Genomic DNA, 22,444 nt, shown 5'->3' on the forward strand with positions numbered 1-22,444 from the left:
TGCTTATTAGATGAACCCAAAGCTAAAGAAACTATGGATTCCATTTCTTTCTCATTACAATGTGTAAAAGATCGGAAACAAGATGGGGTTGTAAATATTTTCATATAAAATGATTGATATTGATTTTACATCAATAAAATTATTTGCAACCTTTTTTTGGCTCTGATCTTTCACCGTAAACAAACGATTTTGGCATCAGTGTCTTTTTTTCAATTAAAACGGGTGAGAAAGGTAAATAAGGAAGCATATAGAAGAATTATTTGTTGCTGAACCAAAGAAACTGTTACATAAAGATAGAAAAACTATATCTCAATCACTTCAAACAGAAAAATATGAATCATGTTTTAATCTTCGTAGCTGGTGATATAGTGCAAACACCACTACGAAAGGGAAATCTATTTTAAATTTTAGATTTGAAATAACAAATCAAAAAAGTATTTGCATTTTGTATTTAAATACTTTTAAAGAAACATTTTGAACATCTCTGTTAATTACGCGCCGCTTGGTTGAGTAGTTTCCCTGATAATCTATTCGGGAATCAATAATCCTTTAAGATGAACAGGAACGTTTTACTGTTAATCTGAAATTTTAACTAAATTCACATCTTATATTTGTTTCAGTTTATGCATTTCGGATCTTCTTTTCTGCCTTGTGGTATTACCATTCGCTGCTAGTCAATTCTTTTTGGGCACATGGATCCACGGAGATATTCTTTGCTACATCATTCCGATGATGCGGTATGGTAGTGTTGGGGTGTCGTTGCTCAGTGTTGCCACCATATCGATAAATCGTTACATCTTAATAGCGTGGCCAAATCAATACACCAAAATCTATACGAAGACCAAAGTCGCTTTCTACATTAGTCTCATATGGCTTTTTAGTTATGGTACCCAAATACCAACGCTGATGGGCATGTGGGGGGTGTTTGGTTTCGATAAAAAATTGGGAACGTGTTCCATCAAGAAGGACCAAAATGGCAATTCGCCTAAAGTGGCCTTGTTTGTATTAGGTTTCGTGATACCTTGTTTAATTATAGTAATTTGTTATTCAAAGATATACTGGGTGGTTCATAAATCCCAGAAAAGACTTCAACAACACGGTTCACTAATGGACACCAAGAGAAGTGAAATGCGGGTGACCAGAATGGTGTTGGTGATATTTTTTTGTTTCGTGATCTGCTATTTACCATTGACGTTGGTGAAAGTGTTCGACGGGGATGTCAAATACCCGGCAGTGCACATCTTGGGGTATCTGTTGCTGTATTGTGCAGCTTGTGTTAACCCAGTTATTTATGTTACAATGAACAAGCAGTACAGACAGGCGTATTTCGATACTTTGAAATGCAGGGTTGGGAATAGCTACGATTCCAATTCGCCCATACAACACCACAGCAAATCGATAATGTCGGTAATGTTTGCCAAACACAATACAGTATCTCCAAATCCCAAAGCCTAAAACTATCAACAGCACAAATTGATGGATTATTTTGACTCAGAAATACATACATATAAAGCTCCTATATGATTGAAAACATGTCAAGATAATTATTGACAAGCTATGAATTATATCAAAGTACAAAAAGCAACTACTGATTAGCTTTTAAGTTGTAAATAATCCTTATATTAAGGAAACGTGTATATACATGCATCCTGTTATTTATAAATGAATAATAAATTTTATAAAGGAAGTTAATGAGATCATTTTCAAATGCAAGCAAACAGCTTAGCAATCCCAAAAAAGTTTCCCTTATGATAATGTTATAATGTATTAAAACACGTAAATGGGGTTTGGTCAGAAGCGTTCCCCTGCGGTAACAACACCGAGGGAATCGTTTCACCAGCGGCAAAGGGTTAAAACCCTTATACGCCTTTAAACAATTCCATCGCTGTTCTCAATTAATCGTTAGACAGCGGGAATCAAGTCCGAATATCGAGTACTCTTCAAAATCTTTAGCTCTTTTGATGGGCTAAAGTCAATTTGATATAAAAATACCTGCAGTGTTTTAAATAGATTCACAGTAAGATATGAATGTAATAATTGTTCTATTATTGTTATTGTTATTTGATAAAACCTCAAAACGAAGATTCCTTTTTGCACAATACCAAATTTTATTATCCAGAAATGTCAGTAAAAGTAAAATAACAAATACAATGGAGAGATTGGCATGGAAAAAATATCACATCAAATTTCCTTAAGGATAATATGTGGTGTACGGGAAGTTATATTTGGTATCACATCTAATCATCTTATTTATGTAGGCACTGATAAACTATACAAAAAGTTGAAAGTTTACTGATAGAAAGAGCAAAAATCTCTCTATTACAAATTTGTTTTTCGAGATGAGATGATCTAAGATGATCGCAATAATGAATAAAGGACTTTCCAGGCTAGTATTTCAATGGGACATTTTTCAATTCCATAACTGGTTTATTCGTTAGAGGGCGTCAATGTTTACCAAATTTTTCTTCAATTTTAGACAAGTAAAACTCAGTTCTGACTAATTAGAGCATTCTGGATTCGAATACCACAGTCATTTTGGTATAGTTTCAGTATTTTTCACTAAAACACTTTTTTATTTCAAGTACTTTCAGAAAACGTATTAAAATCTATTTATCAATAATCAAAATAAATCAATAATTAGCCAATTAACAAAATCAATACTGGTCAACTTTGACGCCCCCTAGCGGAAAAGCTAGTCTTAAAATCGAAAAACATCCCATTGAAACATTACTGAGGGACACCCTCTTTATTCATTTCTGCATAATTACAAGTGGTTCATCTCAAAGGATTTTGTATAGGAGTGATTTTTCTTCTTTTTTAATGGTCTTATTGATTTCTACAGTAACTGTACGTGAAATTGGTTGCCTATAGAACAAGTCCTCATTTTGCGATTTTAATACACGTATACTCGCATCTTTTACACATATTTTTAATGTTTAATGCGTACAAATAAACTTGCTTACAACAAAATAACTTGTAAGCATGTATTTAAGTATCTCTTACATCTATTTTTTAAGTAATTTATTTCTTATTAGTGTTTACAATTTCAAAAAGTAAATCAATTATAGAAAATTGATATTGTTGTTAATCCCAATTCATGGTAATTATTTTTAAAAACTGTTTCTAAAATAGCAACCTGTATAATTTAGGTTATGGCCAGACGCTGCTATTGATTTTAGTATTTTATTTGTGCGACATTGGCGTGGAAATTTTAAATTTATTTGATGAATACCATATCGCGCTATAAAGATCAATATTCACACAATCTTTCTATTTGGCTTAATTGATCTTTATTAGGGGGAACATTAATAAACATATTCAGATGTTATTGTATTCAGATTCAGATAACATGGACGAATTAAGTCGCTTGTATGTAGTTATCAGTGTAATTTAGTGTGTCGTCGACTAAACGCAATGTCTTTGCCACGAACTTCAGTAAGTACCCATCTTTTACATTCCATTACCGTTTCTTATTATTTTACAGTTACTTTTCATATTTGCGACTGTTTAATTAGAGTCAGGCTACTTATAGATATATAATCTATGTGGGTGATCTGTACATTATTTTGAGTAATATCTGTTATAATAACATTTACGAGAAATATTTCAAATTTGCATACAATGCCAGACAGTAATACGTAAACAATTCCATATTAATTAAATAGATTCAACATTGCCACTAGGCCACCAACATTGACATTGAAAGTTATGTACGAGGTTTGATAAAAAGCTCAACGTACAAGTTAAACTTACGTATTTAATTTCATTCCAAAAAGTATTAAACATCTGTAGATGTAATCAATACCGTTTTATTGTTAATTTATTGATGCCATGGCGTTTGCTTTCCGATTAATCCTACTATTTACTTAATAATTATACTTATCAGTTAACTTTTTCGTAAACATGCCGATATTATCTGTTTTTGTAGTTCAATGTTAACATATAACACAATTTTACAATAGTTTTACTCTGTTTATTACCTCATACTGTTTATGTTTACATACGTAACAAATTTTATCTCAAAAAAATACAATCTATGCTCACGATAATGTAAAAATTACGCAAACATGCTGTATGCTATTTATAATCATATTTTTTTAACGCTATTGTTATCGAAAGTTTCGTTCTCTGATATCGTAGATTTCACCCCTTTTAAAAGCGTTCAACAGGACGTATTCGTCGAATGTTGCACCAACAACCAAGCTCTTTATAGACGGTAAATTCCAAGAATCTCAAACTACAGAATGGATAGATTTGCACGATCCCGCCACCAACGAATTGGTGACCAAAGTTCCCAAAACTACTCAAGCAGAAATGCAAGCGGCCGTAGAGTCCAGTAGGAAAGCGTACGAAAGTTGGAAAGATACAACCGTCTTAACAAGACAACAGCTAATGCTGAAATTTCAAGCCGTTATAAGAAGGGATATCAAGAAACTAGCCGAGAATATTACTAAAGAGCAAGGAAAGACATTGGTTGATGCAGAAGGGGATGTATTTAGGGGTTTGCGTGAGTTAAATCGCGTTCTTTAAACTAGACTATCAATAAATGAGATGGTACAAAAGTTGATTATTTTCAGAGGTGGTTGAGCACAGTTGCGCAGCGGGTACTCTCCTCCAAGGAGAATCATTAAATAACATTGCAAAAGATGTAGACTGCGTTTCTTATAAATTGCCATTGGGGGTAGTTGCAGGGATATGTCCGTTTAATTTTCCTGCAATGATACCACTTTGGATGGCTCCGTTAGCGCTTATAGCTGGAAACACGTGCATCATTAAACCTTCCGAACGAGATCCAGGTGCGACAATGTTACTAATGGAACTACTAAATGAAGTTGGGTGTCCTCCAGGAGTCGTTAATGTACACAATCGCAATTAAAGTATTTTTATATGTCTCCAAAAACTGTTAAATTTTTACAGATTATTCATGGTTCTCATGATGCTGTCAATTTCATTTGCGATAGTCCGGACATTAAAGCGATCAGTTTTGTTGGGTCAACCAATGCCGGTAAATACATTTATTCTCGAGCTTCGGCCACTGGGAAACGTGTTCAATCCAATATGGGTGCCAAAAATCATGCCATAGTTCTTCCGGATGCAAACAAGGATATGGCAATTGATCATTTACTTGGTGCTGCATTTGGAGCAGCTGGTCAAAGATGTATGGCCATCAGCGTGGCAATTTTGGTAGGAGATGCTAAAAGTTGGATCCCGGAAATCGTAGAACGATCAAAAAGATTAAAGGTCAGTGCCGGATATGAACCAGGTGCTGATATTGGACCTGTCATCTCACCACAAGCCAAAAGCAAAATTGTAGATCTGATTACTTCGGGGATAAAACAGGTTTTGTCTTAAATACCAGAATTAATTAAATGTTTTCAATACAAAATTTTAGGGAGCAAAGTGTGTTCTCGACGGTCGTAATATAAAAGTTGAAAAATATCCAAAAGGAAACTTTGTTGGTCCAACGATTTTGACCGAAGTTCAGACTGACTTTGAATGTTATCAAGAAGAAATATTTGGACCCGTGTTAAGTGTTATGTTTGCCGACACTCTAGATGATGCAATTGAAATAATAAACAAGAACCCATATGGTAATGGGGCGGCAATTTTCACAACAAACGGTAGTCATGCCAGACAGTTTGTAAACGAAGTTGATGCTGGACAAGTCGGAGTGAATGTACCAATTCCTGTGCCACTCCCAATGTTCAGCTTTACAGGTTCAAGAGGTAGCTTCTATGGCGATCTCCACTTTTATGGTAAACAAGGTTTGAATTTCTACACTCAAACCAAAACCATCACTTCGCTTTGGAGAAAAGGTCAGGCTGTCAGTCGGCCTTCAGTTTCGATGCCTGTACATCATTAAAAAAATATTTGTACACAATATGTGAAGCCGTGGGATATATCAGGATATTTTAAACGTGGTAATCAATGTTTTGGTCTTCCATCAGTATTTTGTGATAATAATAAAAAAATAAAGGTCTTTTATCTTTTGAGTCTTATTTCTTTATTATGTGTGTATTTGTGACAACATGACACGGTAATATTATGATTAATTTCGACATAAAATGTATACCGAAAATTATATTCTCTACAAATACTTTTTTTGGAATAAATAAATAAATTTCTAAGACATTTATTGAAACACCCTAATCTGTAATCGTCCCGTGTCTAAAGGCGTTTAAATATTATACTGAAAATACTTTTTAATCTTTATAACTGTTCTCGTAAGTAATGAGCGATAATTGTTTTATTCAATTATTCCTTGTTGAAAAACGTACTCTTTAAAATAAACAATTTATTAAAAACCTAAGGATTACGTGAAAGTATTTATAATAAATTATAAATGCAATCGTTTAATCAATAAACAATTTACATGCAATAGTCTAATTAAATCCTTGCAACTTTTTCTTCATGTCTGTGTAAAATAGCCATTAAGATCAGTTCAGCTGTTCGGAAGATTAGCCCGGTCACATACATATTAGTGTTGCAACAGACCTCTGCTTCCGTTTCCGCAATTGCAGAAGTTCCTCATTTTTATAACGGAAACTTATCGGAACTTAATTAAGCTTATTTCTCATCTTTCTGAAAATCAATATATCGGAACAATAAAACAAGTAAAAATTTATTATTTTTGTTATATAATTGCTTGGTATAAAGTCGCATGTCGGGCACGTACCTGCGCCAGCTTTTAGCGACCCCACTGTCACATTGTTTATGTTTATGGAGTATTAGCAATAATGTACTGCGTTATAGCCGGAAAATTTTAAATTTGGAGAAAAATGAACGCATTTGAACGCAATCTAACGTTGTAATTTACCGCCCGTGTGAGATGCACACCTACCTAAGGAGGGGATTGCGTTTTAGTGGTGACTTTCTGCAGTGGTTTAGGACCTAAATCTGTTTCCTAGTATTTCGTTTGTTGATATTTTCCAAATTTTATTCCTTTCTTATTGGATTTCTACTTTAATGTAATTTGGTATTACTTTATATGACTTTACGAGAAAGTAATCTTCACATAATTTTTAGGGTATCTGTAATTTATTTTATTTCGTCTGAAAAATTAGAATTCCGAATTCCAACATTAAATGGGTATATATAGAAATTTCGTAGACCAACATCTCTAAAATATCAGTTCTGAGCAAAGTTTTCTGTATAAATGTACTCTTGCATGATTTTATATATAGATTATTGTGTGTTTGTATGTCTAGTTTCTGTATGAGCCCTCGCCTCAAGTAGGTCGAAAAATAAATTTAGTATTTTCATTTGTATTGTTTATGTTTACGATTTGTCAAACCTTGTGGTAAAGTAATATTTCTGACGCTAAGTCATCTTTCTGCATATATCCTAGTTTCTTTTCTACTTTTAATTTAAATGATCTTCTATATTTATATATATGAATATTATCAGCGAAAGGTCTGCAAAATCGTTTGGGATTAGTAGATATAATTTTTCATCGAGCTTGAGGTGAAAGTAACCGTGCTTTTATTGTTATAAGAAATCCCACGGATATGCCCTGATTTACATATGTCCATCAAATCGTTACAATCTAACTGTTACTGAAGGTGATGGATTTTGATCGATTTAGAGATTGGTGGATTTTTTTTAGTTCGCTGAAGATGACATTCAATCATAAATACAGATGTTAAATATTATATTTAAGCTAAGCTATCGACATTCAAAAATGTCACAATCCATTTTCAGATTTGATCAATTTTTAATAATAATCTAACATAGTTATAAGTTATTTATAAAAACCGATGAAAAACAACAAATCATGAGCCACTCTGTTTATTCATAATTTATTTTCTTGAATACATTTTCGCTCATATTTTTTCCCTAGTTAACTGTTTATTTAAAATTAATTAATATCATAAAATTACGAATTGCAATATAAGTAGGTTTAATTTTCATATCGTTAAGATAAATATTATTTTTATGTTCAGTAAGTATGCGCATTTCTTAACTTTTGCGGAACTGTTAAATTACATTCTCGTTAACGTAATGCATCTGTAAGATAATTTATTTTAAGTAAACTAAAATATTTGTCTTCTAATTATTCTCGAGTATTTTAAAAAGAATCGTGACCTAACAGAAGTTGCTTCTGAGCCAGTACGATTTTTACTTCCAGTATCCACGTTTATGTTGTACCAATAAACAATAATATAATTAATACCGTAACACTGACCTTTACTTAAGCGTTCCAAACAATCGATCCGCTAAAACGGTGTTTAATCAGCTTCGGGCATTTTTCGACTTTTAAACAAATTACTTATCGCAGGAATATTATTTGCATATTCTCATCTAGTAGAAAATCGTCTCGGCCAATTACCCTTCACTTTTACTGGATCACCTTTCTTATTATAACTACTTAATAATCCAACGAATAAAGTAATTGGAGCATGCAACAATATCTAGACACTTATGAGATTTCACTGTTGTTAACAGAAGACTGTTGTCTTCACCTACCCGCATGCATTTGTTTGTAATGATTTCTTTTGTTCGAAATTGTAGTCAATCAGCTTCCGTATAATTTCTCTTGGTCGTCGCTTTTTTGAACTTGACATTCATGACGATCGTAGAAATCGAGGTCCTAGACTTGAACCGTGAAACAACAATTTCTTGTTTCTTAATCTTAATCTGAATACATGTTCCTAGCAAAAAAAAAATCTACTTAACGACATTTCAAAACCACGACCTCCTTGTTGCCTCCTCGTTCACTCATGCTCTAATTAAGTAAGAACAATTAATGTGCTACTGTTTTAACGTTGTTCAAGATGATAACGCAAAAATGACGCCCTCGTGGAAAAAGAGAAAACATCTTTATTCACACTTTCGTTGACGTTTTTCGGAACTTTCTTCTCGTGGTAAGAGAAAGAAATGAATGTGGTTTGTTGTGGGAAGGGATCCGACTGTCGTGTCTGTAACACTTCTACTGCAAGACGAACCGAGACCTTATATTAGCTCCCATTCTACACACAATAGTCGCAGTAAGGGTGCGGAATTGCTTCTGACAAAATGTACTTGATATTTACCGTGTTGTGTTCAGGCTGTGTGTTATTGTGCCTTGGAGATGACGATGGTTTCGCTACAACCAGTTACGACTACAAAAAGTCAGCACCACATCGGTGGCAATTGAATAACGAAGATTCAACGGAATTGAACATTAAACGGAATAATATAGCCGACACTACCCATTTTCCAGACACTCTTGAAAGCCCTGACGAAAGGGGAGAAGAGCCAGAAAGTTCAGAATTTAATTCCGACGCCCTTAAAAGTTTTCTGCAGACGTATGCAAAAAAATTCAAAAAGCCAACGCAGTCTAACGACAGATTCTCTGAGGAAACTGAAGAGGAAATTGCCTCAAGTGAGTTACCAAAATTAGAATCCATTTCATCATCTGAAAAGGGAAATGTTCCTCAAACAGCTGACAAATCTAAAAGTTGGGATTTAATGTCTATTAGAAAAACTAGCAATCCATTTGATCATAAAACTGGTTGGGTTTCTTTAGAAGCAGTTCCATGGTCGGTTTCGAAAGTGTCAAAATGGGAAGGAAAACCTGATATTAAACCGCATCCAAACGACCAAGAAATCCCTAAAATTCCAATTCATCACCAGATGTATCCTAAGCCTGATTATCAGCAGCAAGAAAACGATAATTTCGCAAGACCAGAAGCATTTTATAAACCCAAACCGAATTACAATACGTACAAGCCTCAATACAACGACTTTCCTCCTGATCCAAACGAAAACGAAGAACATTACTACAGACCGCCTACGCGACCCAATTATTCACAGCCACCCTTCCAAAAGTATCCGCAAAACTCTTTCCCTCAACAATTGGAAACGGAGTCTGAATATGATCAAAGACCTCCAGTTAGGAAATACACTACTCAGAAGCCTTTTAAAAACAGATTCGAGAATTACCAAAACGGCGGTCCTGGTCATTCCCATTACGGAGATCTGATAACAGACGGAAAACCTCCGAATTTTCCATCCTATAACGATTATTACAACAGAAGATTAACAGCTAGTCTCGACGATCATCCGCCGCAGCATCCCGAAAATGGAAATGGTGAGTGGATTTTATTGTCTACTTCTAAAGGTTATAAATATCCAAAACATAGACAAAGATCGCTCAAGGTAGCGAAAGATATGGTAGGTGTTCATAGATCTGTGCGTCTTACAGTTTTACCACCTCTCGAAGACTCCAATGTCAATATGACCACGTCCCACGGTGGATTACTACAGGTAGAATCGACCTTTCAATCAGTCGAAGAAGCACAGAAACAGCATGCGGAAAAAGAGAAATTGAAACGAAGGAAGGCTACAACGGCTCTCCCTCCTACCACTAAAAAACCTTGGCGTATATGGAGAAAAAAGTTTCAACCGACCGCTACCACTGATGGCTATATACATTCAAACGAGCAGACCGAAACTGTTCAAAATTTTCCCAAAACTGTAGCCATTGCTTCAAATCCAGCTGGACACGACAGTGCAGCCGTTCTGGCTGCAGTTGGTGCTGGTATGATACCCGCGACCATGGCAATGCTCGTCCCTATGGCGATGGGCGGCAGAAGACGAAGAAGAAGCACAAAAAAATTAGTTTATTCCTTTCCTCTTTTTAATCATTAGCTAAGATTTATTTATTATATTTATATATTTATTAATAAATTANTTTATATTTCACAATAAATGACATATTGCCTCGTGGTTTCATTATCTATCTAACATCGTACAAGGTAGTGCATTGTACATACTCAACAAAATATTCCAACAATTAGACTGTTTGTATTTTAATGAGTAGGTAGACATTTCTATAATAAATAGATAAATAAATAATTAATGTTAGTAATTAACAGTTACAATCAATTTTAATGTCTTTTTCGTCTACTTTCGAATTTCTTTTGAACTTCATGGAAGTACCTGGAAATTGTCATTGTCGTATTTCTCATCATTTCCAAACCAAGTTTTATTTTCAACTCTATCAAATCTCTGAGGACTTGCATGATTGACGATGTATCTGTGGGTTTATAAATTTCTGTCTGTTTCGTTGAAGAACATGGTGGAAGTGAAGAACTTTCGGAACTGGATGACGACTTTTCAGTTGTTGCTTTAGAAGCATCTTCAGTTGTTGTGAGAAGAGTTGTGGAGAAGTCATCTACTTTTTCAGTATTTTCAGCGTCTGATGTGATTTCGTTAGCCTGATAATTGTGTATTTCGTTTTCAATATCGTTTTTACTGCGTTTTCTCCTATTCAAACTACGGGGACCATGCTCTGGAACTGCAGCGGGCGTCACTTCTAAAATTTTTTTAGTTATCGCTCCCACAACGAATTGTTTGTTACTGTTATATATAGAATTGGGGATATCAGAAGGTTTAGATTGTATTTTAGCATCATCATCGAAATTACCGTAATTATTTTGCGGAACGTAAGCGTCAATGGTGTCTCTGTAACTTTTGTGCCTGTCGTTAGAAGTTCTCACGTTCGTTTTCTCATTTTTGTCAGTTTTCTTATAAAAATTGTCTTTTTCCATTAACATATCCAGTCCTTGGTTTTCTGGCATACCAGCAACCACTTTACTTATCATATCTTCTTCTGCTACTCCTCCAATAGAATAATCATTGTCGTAGTAATAACCTCCCTTTACATCTTTTCTTTCAATTTCGTAAGAACGCCTCAGTGTTCCGAAGGGATAAAGGAAGTAACTTGCCAAACCTGCGGTTACCATTAATCCTACTAAACCCACGCCAACTGTTGGCATTATCTCTCGGGAAAGATAGTTATAGATTTGCGTGCCGATGGGTTTGCCGTTATTGTGACCAATTTTATCGGCAATTTCTGTTCCATTTGCGCTTTTATCTCCACTCGATGGACGACGACGTCGGTTCTTGTTCTTCTTCTTTTTTGGAGGACTTTTTCGATTCTTTTTTTGTGCATCAGTTGCGGTGGTCGATAACTCAACTTCACCTTGCTTTGCTTCCGCTGGAAGCGCTGTAGTGGACGTAATCTCTGAAGATTTGGTGGCATTTGCAGCTTTTGTTACGAAAGTGGTCGTCGATGACTTTAACGGTGATGAAGATGATAATAAGGATGTGGGAGCTGCAGTCATAGAAGTTGTAGTGGAGGTCAATGTTGTTTTGCTAGATGTTGTCGCAGTACTGGATATGGGATTCTGGGTTTTATTTTTAACGCTCTGTAAAACCGAAAATTTCAACTTTGTGATGGGCATCATCATTTTCGTTGTCGTTGACGGTTTTTTAGTGGTAGTTGTTGTTGCTGGCCGTTTTTTGAAAAATGGCTTGATTGGTTTATACGAACTCTCGGTTGTGGATGCAGATGATGTTACATTCTTTTCGTTTATTTTAGTTGTCAGTTTAATAATGGGTTTTATGGTCGGACGTGCAGTTGATGGGGATACTGTTTGACTATTCAATAATACCCACGTGGATAATCCTTTTTCCGTTGTTGGTTTAATTTCCAATTTGTAAATAGTTGCTTTCTTCGTAGCTTCTTCCAAATGGAAATCGTACTCGCTCTCATCAGCAGGAATGGCCATTCCCGGATGAGAATTCTCGATTATATGTTGTAGTTTATGGTGATTTTTCATTTGTTGTTTTACCCGGGGCGGTGTCCTTGTATCGAGAGTGATAGTCGTATTCGGCAATGTGCCATTTTGATCGATAAGTTGATTCGTGAGCTGTTGGATTGTTTCACCTATTGGTGGACGAGTTGCCCTGAAATAAGCAATATTCAAAATACGCATCCATCTCACGCCTATCCGAAGGTACAGGGAAAAGAAAAATTTAAAAAGACTGGAATGATTTATTTTGTTACCCTTACTTACAATAATATTTACACAATTCAGAAAAAAAGACAATAAATAACTATAAACTAATTAAAACTTATAAAAAGGCTCCTTAAATGTAAACGATTTTAGATTCGTCTTACGTAAAATTTAAGCATGCAGATCTTACCCAAAAATATTGACACACATTGTACATAAGATGCTTCCAGAAATGTTGGGAAAAGCGCTTATTTTTTGCGCCTTTTCCAACTGATAATGGTATGATTATTATTAGCACTATTGTGCTTTTCTATAAAATTATCAAGAAGGTCCAATAACGTAATCGTATTTGTAATGTTATAAGCTCTTGGTTTTCTATGATCAATTACGTTTTTCCATCTGTTGGTATCATGGTTATAATACCAGCCGCCTTTATGTTTGATGGGGGGATAATAATGGTCATAATAAGTAACTTCCGGTTCGGGGGATTTACTGGATCCTCCGAGAAATAGGTACGGTAACCACCAAGGAAACAACGAGCCAAACATCATCATGCCAGTGAGTGGAGACAGTGGATTACTTCCAAAAAGACTCCATAGGATTCTCAAAAGACCACCCATCATACCAAAGAACTCTCCAAACTCAGGAAACTCAGGAAGGCCTGGCAATTCTGGAAAACTAGGGAATTCAGGAAGGCTTGGAAGACCACCTGTTCCTCCTTGTGTTCCTCCTGTTGCAGGAGCTCCAGCACTAGCAGGATCCGCTAATGGAGCTGGATCAGCTACAATAGGGTCTGCTGCAACTGGATCTGCTACAACGGGATCCGCTAAAGGAGCACCAATATCTGCAGGAGGTTGGGCAGGGACTTCGGGATCAACTGGAACATTATCGTATTGATTTACAGTAGGTATCCTGTTGGAACCCAGGTTGCCGTTTAGATGGGTGTTAAAAGCAATGTTTAGATCTGGACAGCCTTGTCTACCAGAAGGACCAAAAAGAGAGCTGCCTATTTGAATACTGGGACAAGGATTGATACCAGATTCTCCTGCCTGAGCTAAAGTAATGGCAGAATGGCTGAGTATATTAGGTAAATTTGACGAAACCTGTTGAAGATCCTGACCTTGCAGAGCTATTTGAGAAATAGAACTGCCTATGGAACCTGAGGGATTTTCGGGAATTACTTCGGGCTGAGGATTCGGAATGGGAATACCGTAATCTTCCCAACCTTGTTTTAAATTCGAAACTTGTTTTAAATCGCTAGCTGATGATTTTTCAGGCCATCTACTAATAATAATATGAAGTACCGGTTGTGGTCTGGTACTAGTTTTGTTAATAGTTGTTTTAGTAATATTATCTTGGTCTAGTTTTTGTTTGTCTATTTCAGTGATATTTACGGTTTGTGTGGTATTAGAACTAGTATTGTTTTTGTTCTTTTTTCTTTTGTTTTTAGGTTTGTGTTTCTTATTTTGACTTTTGTTAGTGTTTTTAGTTTGAGGTTCAGGTTTTGAATTATGATTTTTAAAATGTACATTATGCGAATCTTTTTCATTAGATTTTTCTTTGGAAGGGTCTCCAAATAAAGCGTTGTAAACAAAATTTGAAATTTCATTAAATGTTTTCGGTAAACGTTCGGTTTTATTAGTGGAAATAATGGTGCCGTTGTCCATCGTTGAGCTAAAGGGAGTACTATCAGTATGTGTCAATATTTCTGGGTTGTTGCTATAATTAGGAAAATCAGACACGTTGCTGTTGTACCTTTTTACTTCAGAATCCTCCAAAGGTTTTGCTTGTACCACACCAAGCCCAAAGATGAGGCACATTACTCGAAGTTTTGTAGCACTTTTCATGGTAACCTGAAAATAAAATAATACATTTATTTAACTACTAAAAGCACCGTTTCTCTTTTGTAGAAGCATCTGAAAGACATAATTTTCTATTCTATCCAACTATATAAAATGACGAATGAAAGCTGCTTGTCTGTCTTTTAATTCTTTAACTAAAGAAAGCCCAAAAAATTCTAAACTCTTAATCCAAAATATTGGATTGATATTGTTTTCCGGGTTCAATGTCACAGTCTATGGAATTTTGAGGTCCCAAATTGATATCAGCACTTGCTATTGCTAAATCACCACTTATCGTACTTTTAGCAAAGAAGTACGAAATTCTATGAATTACTTTAAAACAGCCAGCAAAATAATATCAAACTATATCTCAATGACTTCAAACAGAAAAATATGAAATTATACTCAATCTTCGCAGCTGGTGTTATAGTGCAAACAACACCATTAGTCTAGAGAAACTCGAGTATTTAAAAAATAAGCAAATGCCTGCAAGGTTTTTTAAAAAATAGGTACTACAAAAAAGTATTTTGAAAATACATATTTGCATTTGGCATTTAAAATACAAAAGCGAAATCTATTTTGTATTTTACGTTTGAAATAACTAATGAAAAACGTATTTGCATTTTGTATTTAAATACTTTTAATAAACTACTTTGCACATCTCTACCAGTGTAGTGCAATGTAATTCGTAGTTTAATTTAGAAATATTGTAGCGCCTTTTGAATAGTCAGTAAAACAAACGGTAAATGCAGGTACTACGCAAATTTTTATGCCAAACACATTTGGTAATGTAAAAAGGTATAAACAACTAAGCATGGTGATGATAAATAGTTTCTGGTGAAAGGCATACTTTTTGTGAGAGTGAAAACAATTAGGAGGTAATAAATATAATTAATTACTGTCATCTCAGACAAAGTGTGCGAGTGCGTAAGAACAATTAAAAAGTTTTGCCTTAACAAATTAAACTAAATATGACCCACATGAAAGTAAAAATTAAAGAAATGAAAACCACACTTAGTCATACTACTTGGTAACCCATATTTTTGGAAGTAATATTTTTTGTAATACTTAATTTTAATTGTAAAGGTTTAGAGTTTCCAAAATAATTATCATGTACTTAGCAAGAAAAAGAATTTACAAGAGATAATCTCTTTTTAGGCATTTATTTTTGAAAACGTGTAAAAATGAGTTCTGCAGCTTCTGTAAACATGCAACTAACTATAATACAGTCTATAGGTACATTTTTTGTCAGAAATAAATAAGAAATTGATAAATTTAATAAAGGTATTTTACGGTGAATGGACCCATTTAACCGTAACCATTCTATTTTTAACATTTTCTTAGTTTTGTTGTATGCATACCATTCACTTCAAGTGCTCTTTAAACAATAATTAGTCTTAATACAGTTTGTTCTTTTTATGAGTGCAGCGTGAAATGCGAAATTCATTGTTAGCAGATATAACCATCCGCTTCAGAAATGTTCATAATTAATTTGTTGGAAGTAAGCCTTTTTCAGTAATATGTAGGTACATTATTAATTTATGTTCAGCATACAATACTGGAAACGGTTGTTTTGAATGCATCTTTGTGCTAGTTATTTGATTAATATTGCCTGCATCAAAGCAAAAAGTATGGTCTTATATTGTCGTTCCTGTTTTGATAACTTGATTAACCCAAAAAGAATTAAATATAAATTTTTAGTTCCAAGTTATGTTTTATGCCAACTGTTTTGGTTCGCGATGACAAAAAGGTGATCAGAATTCTAAATAGTAATGAGCAAAAGCGAGACCAAAACTGGGACAGTCTTGGTTTTGATCTTGGTCTTGCCCAAATACTTCTAGCCTGAGTCTTAGTTTTGGTCTTAGTCTTGCGTGTTAAGTCTTGGCCATGCTCATTTAACCTGATACTTAGCTTTCGTTCTCCTTTTTGCAAAATTTAAATTCTAGTATAATATAAGCTCCACATTCCTGCAATGTCCCTTTGGACCCTTGTTCCTTTTGAAAGAATTTCGATGACAATGTTCTACCCCCACCTACTCTTAAGTTAGCAACCTTTTGCAAAACTCAACATTACATTCTCTGTTCAATCGAATTAGTTAAATTAAAAACACATTGTTCTTGTTTATTATATTCAGTACATGAATAAAATTAGTTTGTTAACCCTACGGTAAATCTGAGTCACTTAACAGTCCGTTGTTGGCGCATTCCACAATGCGCGCTGTACGTCCGGCGATCTTAAATGGATTTCCATGACATTGGCACTCGATTATACCGTTGAGAGGTCAACGCCTTTCCCTGACCACCTTCTCCGACAAAATCCACTTAAATAATCCCGGGATAAAAACTAGGTCACTCGAACCAAAAGTACGTATATATATAAACTAGATGAAGTCAGCTGTTATTGTTGTGTACCTAAGTACAATATTTAAAATCCTTTTTCAAGGATCGCCGCAGGAATGCGGACGTATTATCTATCGTTTGATTCCCGTAATAGGAAACTTGGATCTCAAGAAAATTCTCGATCGCAACACCGTCATCATCGTTAGAAGTGGCAAAAGAAAATGTGAACAGACGTGACATTGTTACACTTGTTTGAAATAGTACACGAAAAAAACTTTACGGATAGCAATTACGCTCGGTTAATATTAGAGAAAAAGGGAAACCCACTTTTGTGAAAGACGTTGTTCAATAAAAAAAAGAGTTAAATGCGAAGATATACTTACGTTTGTCAATGTGACGTATTTTCTGTACCAAACACCGTAACACCTGAAGAACTACTGCTGCTAGAACTGTCCATGCAGTGGGTATAGCGGTACCCATAGCTGGCACCTGAAAATCATCGGCTGCATAAGAAATAAGGAACGAACACATTTGTAATCAGTGACGTTTTTAAATTACTAAATTACTCTTGTGGTTTATGTTGTTCTTGGTAAAGGAATTCAATGGATTCTCTTAAAGTAGCGTTATCGTAGTTATGCAGCTAGCTACCTTGTTATGATAAAGGTAGCAAATTATAGTTAAAAGTCAATCAGCCATAATTTCTAGCATAAAAATAATCCTAACTAAATAGAAAAGTACTTAAAAACAACCCTGTACTATTATATAACTGCACATTATAAATAGTAGTCACCCAACCTCTTAATAGCTCTTGGGGTATCACCCCAAGGGCATCCAGAGAACTATGTTTTAATACTTTGTAAAAAATCTCTGAGTTTTAATTAATTTGCCCTTGCTATGGCCTATCTCTTGGACATCACCACCACAAATAAAGGAATAATATTCACAAAAAGCGCAACTTTGAAAGATTCGCTAAATACTCCCTTCATCAGAAAAGACTAATTAATTAATACATTTGTAAATTCTTGTTACTTTTACATGCAAAATTTTAAAATCGTCTTTCAAGAATTTCAACATTTACTGATTAATTTCAATGGAAATATGATAGCACAACTACACAGGCATTGCAGCTTTTATTAAACATAAAGTCAGGGGCGGCCTTTGGGGGTGGCGAACAGGGCAACCACCGGGGGCCTCGCTCTTGCAGGGGCCTCGCACACTTGCGCAACAATCTAATTATAAAAATATTAGGTAGTAATAGTACATACTACTAATGTTTATTTGAATTTCTTAATATTTTTAAAAGAAGCCACAAACTTGCTATCTTTGTCTTTATCAATCTTTTTTAATTTTCGATAAACAATTTTAAAACTGTAAACTTATTTATGAATCACTTTGCATTTTTTAAGTATCATCATTAAAATTAATACCACAAAGACGAAGGCCTAGCAAAAATTTACACGCCCGGAACCTTCCAATGACTAAGGCCGTCCCTGCATAAAGTACATTATTCTAGATGGCTTTAGGGTCTCCCATATACGCAATGAAAAGGTCATCCACTATTTACCCGTTCAGGCTGTATAATATAAGCCAAATTTTACACAGTAATAAAATATTAAGCATATATCTTAGCATAATGGCATACTTGGTATTGTATTTATCTAAAATTACTAAATACTGTCAATAATATTGCCGTGGAAATTGTCAGAAATATCAACGATAGATCGCATAAAGACAAATCTTTTACAAGTACAAGTAAGTACAGCACATAAACCAGAGATAATTATTTTATTAAATAAAATAATTCGAAGTGGTCTGTATTCTGTCGAAACTGCCAGACGCAGATGGCGATTTCGATCTTTTTTGATCTCATCAGCGCGTCGCAGGCAGCTCCGACAGAACACAGATCAACTTTTACCTGCTGCCTTAACAGTGCGTTTTAGAAAATACTACAAATGGCGCAGTAAACGCGACGCGCTGATGAGATCCAAAAAGATCGGAATCGCGATCCGCGTCTGGCAGTTTCGACAGAATACAGACCACTTCGAATTATTTTACTCGATTATGGTAAGGTGCCTATCACGTTGAGGTTGGCTACGCCGGGATTCGTTTTCAGCAAGTAGATATCCACACAAGTGGACCTTGTTGGAGCATACGTAATCCTAAAATGTAGCATCGTGCTACAGATGGCGTTTACTGCGCCATTTGTAGTATTTTCTAAAACGCACTGTTAAGACAGCAGGTAAAAGTTGGTCTGTGTTCTGTCGGAGCTGCCTGCGACGCGCTGATGAGATCCAAAAAGATCGAAATCGCGATCCGCGTCTGGCAGTTTCGACAGAATACAGACCACTTCGAATTATTTTATTCGATTAAGCTAACGTGCCTATCACGTTGAGGTTGGCTACGCCGGGATTCGTTTTCAGCAAGTAGATATCCACACAAGTGGACCTTGTTGGAGCATACGTAATCCTAAAATGTAGCATCGTGCTACAGATGGCGTTTACTGCGCCATTTGTAGTATTTTCTAAAACGCACAATTATTTTATTGTTTCACAGTTATACACCAATTCAAAATAAATCAGTTTAATCACATTAGTAAAGATAAAATTAACAGTTAATTGGTAATATTTAATTATTTCATCTCAACTTGAATGGTATACTGCTACAAAAAAATCATTGGTACGGTTTTTCAGTTCACATTTGGCAGGTTTATTTTTGCATATTATATGTACTGAATACTCTCCTAACGTGATTGTTTTTATAATCCTAACGCCTAGTGCTTTAAGACATTTATATTATCTACTTGAAATGATCACTCATAATCATAAATCTACTAGAGCGGATAACAAATGTACCGATCTACAGATGGAGATACATTGGTAACATTGAACCTCTCGATTGGATCAAATTATGAACGGCTGCATTTTTAGCAGTAGTCTTCGACAACAACAACAACAGCGGAGCATTCTTAATATTCGAAAGTAATAAGGACGAGTTAATAAGAAGTGGGGTATGCTCTAATTATCCACTGGTCGAGTTTCTTCCGGATAAGGTGAAAGATCAAGAAGACGAGTACAAATCAGATCTCTCGTCGGATTGTTCTGGAGCAGCTTACGGAAAATTACTCTCATGGAAATATGTACATACATGTTTACGCTGCGCAAAGTCTACGGTAGAATTATAACAACGATTACTACAGTTAATTAGCAGCCTAGCAATTAATTAAAACGTTTTCAGAGAAGTGAAAATTATTTTATCTTTCTTTCAACAAATAAACCCTTGACATGAGAGTACATGAACTAGTTTTTATCGCCATAAAAATCAGGCTAACAGTAGCAATTACAAGACAAAAATTAAGAAAAATTACCCGTTTAGTTAATTGGACCTAACTGGTCGTTACTTTTAAGTTTATGGTCCATTCTCCAATACCACTGTAAATAGCATTAATTATTTGTAGCAGATTATTGTCTATCAATTTAATAGTTTTTAATTTTGTTTGTATAACTTCGCCTATAAGCTATTTACTTAAATCAATCTAAGGTAAACACGTTATTGAAGATGGAACAACAAAAATTCCTAGGCTCTCCTACGATAGCCAAAACTTTTTCATGCTTCTGCATATTATGTACTTTATGAATTATAGAAAATTGAAGTCTTAGATTTGGATTAGTCAATGTAGGATTTAACATCAATGAAAATAAGTCAAATCAGTAAAACAATTACAATAGAGCATAAACTATATTTAAGACCGTAAAACATTATTGTCCTTTTACGTATTTGCTTAATTTATTATTTTTAATATGAAGAAAGCTTTTTTTCTACAACAACTTTTTTCTTTAGATGCGTAACCTACGATTCAGGATCTCCTTCTGAAGAGGAATAACTACGCACGAGAAGACCGTAAATCGAATGAATGAACAACTGAAAATAGGACGACCTGGGTGAGTCGGCACATTTCATTAAAAGTAATTAATTACAATAACTAAAGTTTTCAAATCTAACAGTAGTTCCCTGCAAACAAATAGCTATCTGTAGTCAGGACGTTCAAAATTAGCATAGTCCGCAGTAAAACTATTCATTTACTTTCTTCTTTCAACTTGCTCACTAGACTAGAGCGGTTGCTGATACGACAGACGTCGTAGCAAATATCTTAAACATAGAAAAGAGACGTCAGGTAGCAATTGCAGCGGACACTAATAAAGAAACAGAAATAGCATTACACCGATTAATGTGTAACAAAAAGAGATGCAGACAAGCAAAATTTCAGCATGTTGCCAGCATAGAACTTTAAAGAAAGTTAAACATTCTCAGGAGTTTAGGAAAATAAAGAAGCTTGATTAATGATATAATTCAAATCAGGCAGTTATAAAGCCGACCCTGACTTTTTACGTACCTAAGCAACGTCTAACTGTTGTATCGCTTACTATTATTCGGTTATCTCTTTTCACATTGTTTGTTTGTACCATTCATGAAGCATTTCCTAAAATAATAAGGGCGTCTTCAAAACACAGCAAATGACTACAGTACCAAGTGGAAACAAGAAAGAAGATTCTCCTGTCATGGTACCTATATAATATTCCATTCACTAGTTCGCGTATCTTTTGCTCTTCTTTTTACATTCCATATTTCCAATCACATACTAATCGTATTCTTGACCTACATGCATGCATTATCATTTTTTACATTACTACTATGTTTCTGTTAGAATGAACGTTCTTAAATAAATTACTATTAAACGATCCTATAGCTAGGGATACAGATTACAAATGGAACTTCGACGTGCTGATAAAAAAAAGCTAAGTAATTGATGATAAGTTTGATTATTGTTAATGATGTGATGATTCCTGTAACTCAAACTTCATATTTAGGAAGTATACGTATAAATGTTGTATGGTATTCTGCATGAAACGGGGTTTCAGTTTGAACGGTCTATGCATCAACTATTTTGCTTATTAAGAAATTATTCATTTAGTTACTTAAAACATCATTAAAATTGCAAATTCTGAGTGGAATGTAAACGTGTGTGAGTACGTATGAATATGCATGTTGGTTATGCCTTGGTCACTTCTAGTTTAAACAGGTATAGCGGAATATGAAAGATACTATCAGGATAGGTAGCTATTAAAAAATAAACGTCTCATTCGAGAGAGTTTGAAATTGCTTGCCACCTTAATGTTTATGATGATAGCATCATTTTCAATTTACGTTATATTTTATAATAAAATTAAGAAGGACTAAATTCAGTATTGCACGGTAGACGATATACTCAATGTTATTAGGAAGACAACCCAACGTACAAATGAAAGGTTTATGATGCTTTCTCACCTGAAATCTTTACAAATGCAGCCTTAATCAAAACAATTTATTAATTATACATATCAAAGGTTTTATCACTGTAGGATTGTTCTCATTTATTTTCTAAAATCTATACAAACAATATTCTCAAAGTCCTTTACTTCTAATTGACTAATCAGATAGTGGA

The 22,444-nt window shown here is 34.7% G+C and overlaps 4 protein-coding genes across 6 annotated transcripts in view; 3 read left to right on the forward strand and 1 right to left on the reverse strand.

Moving 5' to 3' along the window:
* The window catches only part of LOC108734349 (G-protein coupled receptor moody), a 15,303-nt gene extending 13,602 nt beyond the window's left edge, over nt 1-1,701 (forward strand). Inside the window, exon 2 of one of the 3 annotated variants that reach the window (XM_018465884.1) lies at nt 621-1,701. In XM_018465884.1, coding sequence (XP_018321386.1) covers nt 621-1,455 — 835 coding nt within the window. In that variant the 3' untranslated portion in view covers nt 1,456-1,701. The remainder of the gene's footprint in view (nt 1-620) is intronic. The other 2 variants (XM_018465874.1, XM_025981099.1) reach the window with 2 other exon arrangements.
* Nucleotides 1,702-2,990: 1,289 nt separating this feature from the next.
* Nucleotides 2,991-5,993, forward strand: LOC108734334 (probable methylmalonate-semialdehyde dehydrogenase [acylating], mitochondrial). The gene is made up of 6 exons (XM_018465862.2): nt 2,991-3,100; nt 3,339-3,435; nt 4,141-4,507; nt 4,578-4,858; nt 4,918-5,340; nt 5,393-5,993. Exons 2-6 carry the CDS (start codon nt 3,415-3,417, stop codon nt 5,861-5,863), a joined length of 1,563 nt encoding a protein of 520 aa, XP_018321364.1. The 5' UTR covers nt 2,991-3,100; nt 3,339-3,414; the 3' UTR covers nt 5,864-5,993.
* Nucleotides 5,994-9,015: 3,022 nt separating this feature from the next.
* Nucleotides 9,016-10,632, forward strand: LOC108732888. The gene is made up of 2 exons (XM_018463889.1): nt 9,016-10,072; nt 10,187-10,632. The coding sequence occupies exons 1-2, from the start codon at nt 9,016-9,018 to the stop codon at nt 10,630-10,632; spliced, it is 1,503 nt and encodes a 500-aa protein (XP_018319391.1).
* A 49-nt stretch (nt 10,633-10,681) lies between these two features.
* LOC108732898 lies at nt 10,682-17,450 on the reverse strand. Its single transcript, XM_018463901.2, has 3 exons — nt 17,349-17,450; nt 14,541-14,638; nt 10,682-12,735 (listed from the first exon to the last, which is right to left on the reverse strand). The coding sequence occupies exons 2-3, from the start codon at nt 14,630-14,632 to the stop codon at nt 10,872-10,874; spliced, it is 1,956 nt and encodes a 651-aa protein (XP_018319403.1). The 5' UTR covers nt 14,633-14,638; nt 17,349-17,450; the 3' UTR covers nt 10,682-10,871.
* Nucleotides 17,451-22,444: the final 4,994 nt, after the last annotated feature.

Source organism: Agrilus planipennis, unplaced genomic scaffold (genome assembly GCF_000699045.2).
Source record: "Agrilus planipennis isolate EAB-ADULT unplaced genomic scaffold, Apla_2.0 scaffold1, whole genome shotgun sequence".
NCBI classification, from domain to species: domain Eukaryota; kingdom Metazoa; phylum Arthropoda; class Insecta; order Coleoptera; family Buprestidae; genus Agrilus; species Agrilus planipennis.